The 4,230-nt window shown below is 37.8% G+C and overlaps 1 protein-coding gene across 1 annotated transcript; it reads left to right on the forward strand.

Annotated features, from left to right (window-relative positions):
• Positions 1-277: 277 nt before the first annotated feature.
• Positions 278-3,978, forward strand: CXHXorf66 (chromosome X CXorf66 homolog). Its single transcript, XM_077145013.1, has 3 exons — positions 278-420; positions 1,523-1,679; positions 2,732-3,978. The coding sequence occupies exons 1-3, from the start codon at positions 327-329 to the stop codon at positions 3,795-3,797; spliced, it is 1,317 nt and encodes a 438-aa protein (XP_077001128.1). The 5' UTR covers positions 278-326; the 3' UTR covers positions 3,798-3,978.
• The last annotated feature ends 252 nt before the right edge of the window (positions 3,979-4,230 follow it).

Raw genomic sequence — 4,230 nt, forward strand, 5'->3', positions numbered from 1 at the left:
TGCAAAGTGCCTCCTTACCTCATTTAACAAGGAAAAATAGTTTTTTAATTTCTAGAGTAATCTCATTTTTCCCTACCTTCTCCAAATACTTCTGTACTTAATAATGCCTCAATTTTTACATGAATTTGATAGAATATTGGGTACAAAGGCAAAATAAATTATTATAAGTCATTTGGTGACCTTTGTACACAGATGCTTATGCTTCCCCATAGTGAGATTATGTTCTCAGAATCTGACACAAAATGATAATGATGTCATAAAGCACTAGAACACACTGAACCATATAACAGTAGTTAGCTTGCTAGAAGAAACATTTGACCAAAGCCATGGACATGAGTCCCTTCATTTACGTCCTTCTTTTGTCCATTTGGATAAACATATTTTTCGATATAAACCAAACCAATGTGTCTTCTACAACAGGTATGTGCCTAACCTTAAAACTTATGAACTATTTTCTATTATAATCTACATTTATATTAGTTTATTAGCTCCTAAATCAAATACCATACAATAAATTGGCTTAACAACAGGAATTTTTTGGCTCACAGTTTCAGAGGCCAGAAGGCTTGCTTCCTCCCAGAGTCGGTCTCTTCTGGTTGATCGTAGTCTTCGGAGTTTCTTAGCTTCTCCTGCATATGGCCATACTCATGACAGTGCCTTCTCTTATCTCTTCTGGGTCCCGTGGACTTGCAGCTTCTGGGTACATCCAGTGGCTTCCTCTCCATGTCCAATCTTCTCCTTTGCTTATAAGGACTTCAGCCATGTTAGATGAAAGTCCACCCTCATTCCTTTTGGGCACCTCAACTAGTAACATCATCAAAGATCCTATTTACAAATAGATTCACACCCACAGGACCAGGGGTGGGGACTCAAACATGCCTTCGTGGGGGACATGATTCAGTCTGTAACAGAATTCAAACAGTAGTCCATGAGCTAAATATGTTAATGAAATCTGCTGTTTTTTTTATGTCAATTTGAGTAGATCTGCAAGAATTTTTAGGATAGTGGCTTATAACTTTATTTCTGTGGAAAAATTCAAGCAATATATGAGCATAGAGAGTACAAATTTACAGTTCTTCATTTCTCTTTCCTAGCCAATCCACCTACACCATCACCACAAAACTAGATAATACTATGTGAATGAATCTAGCATGGGATCTAAAATAGATTTTCAACAAGGGTTTGTTCTTGGCCCATGTTTTCTCATCACACAGATTGACACACACACACACACACACACACAGAAATTAACACTTAATTGCACTCACACAAATGCATGGCATACATACACACTCAGCAACCAAGGTAATGGAGTGAGCAAGTCATGCTGTAGGGGTGACTCAGATAATGCTACAGACTAGCCGAAGATTCCTTCTTCTAGACTGTGACTGGGGCAGAAGAGAGGGAAGAAAATGACAGTGGAACACTGGCCAGGCTTTTTTAAAAAAAATCATTTTATGAAGAGACCTTATTTCAACCTATTGTGGCAAACCATTATAAAAATGAACAATCTCTTTGACAGGAGCTAAGCTTCAATCAATGGAGACAAAAATGGACAGTTTTAGGAGACATCTCTTCATTATCATAATTGGTTTTATGATCATATCCTTTGTCTTTACCTGCTTTTGTTTTCTCCGCTATAATTGTAAGAGCGAAGATGCCCTCAAAGGAGTAGGAATGTAAGTTTTTCTTCTTTAAATTAAGAAGCAAAGTGTGTGTGTGTGTGTGTGTATGCATTTAGTGGAAGTTTCATTGTCATTGTGGTTATGTATTGTTAACTTTAGGCTTCCAAAGAGTCACCAACCCCTTGTGGCTGAATCCTTTCACTTAAAAGATATCAGCTCTTAAATATTCTCAAGTATATTATCAACTTGAGCGAAAGCTGCCTTCCATTTAGGGCCCAGCTGAACCTCAGGCTATTAAATTAATTAAAAATTGAATCTAGGCAAAGAGGACATGAGTATCTAAATAAGAGAAAATGAAGAGTGAATAAAGAGGTGGGGGGCATGGGAGAGAAGGGAAGAGTTGGGTCTCTGTATTCCAAAAACAATAAAACCTTTTGTATAATCTTCATTTTGAGATTTAATAGCTTGAAAATTGCTCACTGTTGTTGCTTTCATGATTCTCAGTCCTTACTGGTTCCCTAGAAATTTCCCAATTCAAAGACTGATGGTTCAAAGGTCATACTAGTGGCCTCTTCCTTTAGCTTTAGGGGGGAATATTTTGAAACTAAGTATGTAGGGATAGATAACAGTGTAAATATGATAAGAAAAAATGACTCAGGTCTAAAGAGCTCATTTTACTTTTTAAGTTATTTTGTGACATACTTTAATTATGTCAAGTTTAATTATGTTAAGTTTAATTTGAAATAAATGAGATGCACATTCTCTCTCTTTTTTTCTCTCCCTCCCCTCCTTCTCCCTCCCTTCCTTCCTCCCTCAGAGTAATAGATTTGAAACAACTTTGTATCATTCTATATAGTTTTTGTGGTTCCCTAATATGGATGCAACAGGAAAATGTTCTTAAGAAAAAGGAAAAGCACATAATATGAGTGCACATCTGTAACCAGAATCATTGCTTCCCCTGCACTTCAATTCTTACTGTCTTCATCCACCTAATAGAACCAAAAACAGGCCAAAGCACTAAATTGACACAGTATCCTATGTTTTCTGATGATAGCGATAATACTTTTGTTTTAAATTTTCATACTCCAAATTTTCTATACTTTCAGGACCAAGAATCAAGAGCAAGTAGCCAATTCATCCAAATCACTCAGTGAAACCAAGACCACAAGTCTGTGCAGTCCATGCAGTCCAGAAAAACAACCCCTGTTACCCAGTGTAGACAAGTTATATGGACTACCAAGACCAAAAAAGTCACCCATACTATCCAGTACAAAAAAATTAATCAGGCAGACAAGTACAGAAAAGTCTTCCAAACCATCCAGCACAGAAAAGTTAATCAGAACACCCAGTCCAGAAAAATCATCCATACCATCCAGTACAGAGAAACTGATCAAGCCATCAAATCCAAAAAAGCCGTCCTTACCATCCAGTGCAGAAAAGTTAACCAGAACACCCAGTCCAGAAAAGTCATCCATACCATCCAGTACAAAGAAACTGATCAAGCCATCAAATCCAAAAAAGCCGTCCTTACCATCCAGTGCAGAAAAGTTAATTAGACCATCAAGTCCAGAAAAGGTATTCAGGTCAGAAATGTCATCTAGGTCAACCAATCGAGAAAAGAAATATAAGCTAGCCAGTCAAGTCAGTTCACCCTATTCACATAAGCCAGTCAGGCCACCTTGGCAAGCTAATCCACAATATCCAGCCAGGCCAGCCAAGCCACCTTGTGTTCCCTCTCCACAAAATAAAAAATTTCCACCCAAGTCATCTAGTCCAGAGAAACTGCCCAAGCCACCCAGACATCCTCATCCCAAAAGACGAGGTAATAGGAACAGAACAGTCATGCCACGCAGTCGTCAATTAATCAAGACCTGTCCACGCTACGGGGAAAGATGCCTTGTTTGCAACACTTCTGATGAGACTTTGGTAGGTAATATCGCTGAGCCCAAGGTGCAAATTGCTCAGACCCCACCATCTTCAAGAGAAGTGAAGTCTTATTCCAGGTCCTGTCGTAAGACAGTTTCCATGGACAAGGAATACTATGTGAGTAACTATGTGAGTGATAGTGATTTGATGACATGTGACAGTGATGATGACAGTGACAGGGAAATAACCATTATTTGTAACAGAAGGCGCAATTACCTTTTGCCTGTAGGTATCCAGGATAATTGAGGGTTCAGTAAAAATAAAATCCAAAACAGTGAAGAAGCAAACTTATGCCAACATACTGCTTTATGCTCACTATCCTATAAGACACCAATAGAAGGAAAATCCACATAAGATCACTATTGACTTTAGCCCTATCTATCTTGGAGGCAATTCAGTTTTTAAAATATAATCATTAAAAGCATGAAACAGCAAATGATTGTTGTTGTAATTATTACTGTGTTTTAGTGGCATAAGGTATATCTTTTGATGTATCTTACTTAGATCTGGTCACTTATATGGGAACCATAAACACACACTCAAACATAAACCTAGAAAGGAATTGCAAAGATGGATAACATGGACTTTTCCTTTCCTTGAATTATTCCTCAATTGAAGTTCCAACCCAATTAAGTTTATTTTTCAATGTTCACATACAGTCTTAACAGCTTAAGACCGT

The sequence above is a fragment of the Tamandua tetradactyla genome, chromosome X (assembly GCF_023851605.1).
Source record: "Tamandua tetradactyla isolate mTamTet1 chromosome X, mTamTet1.pri, whole genome shotgun sequence".
NCBI classification, from domain to species: Eukaryota; Metazoa; Chordata; class Mammalia; order Pilosa; family Myrmecophagidae; genus Tamandua; species Tamandua tetradactyla.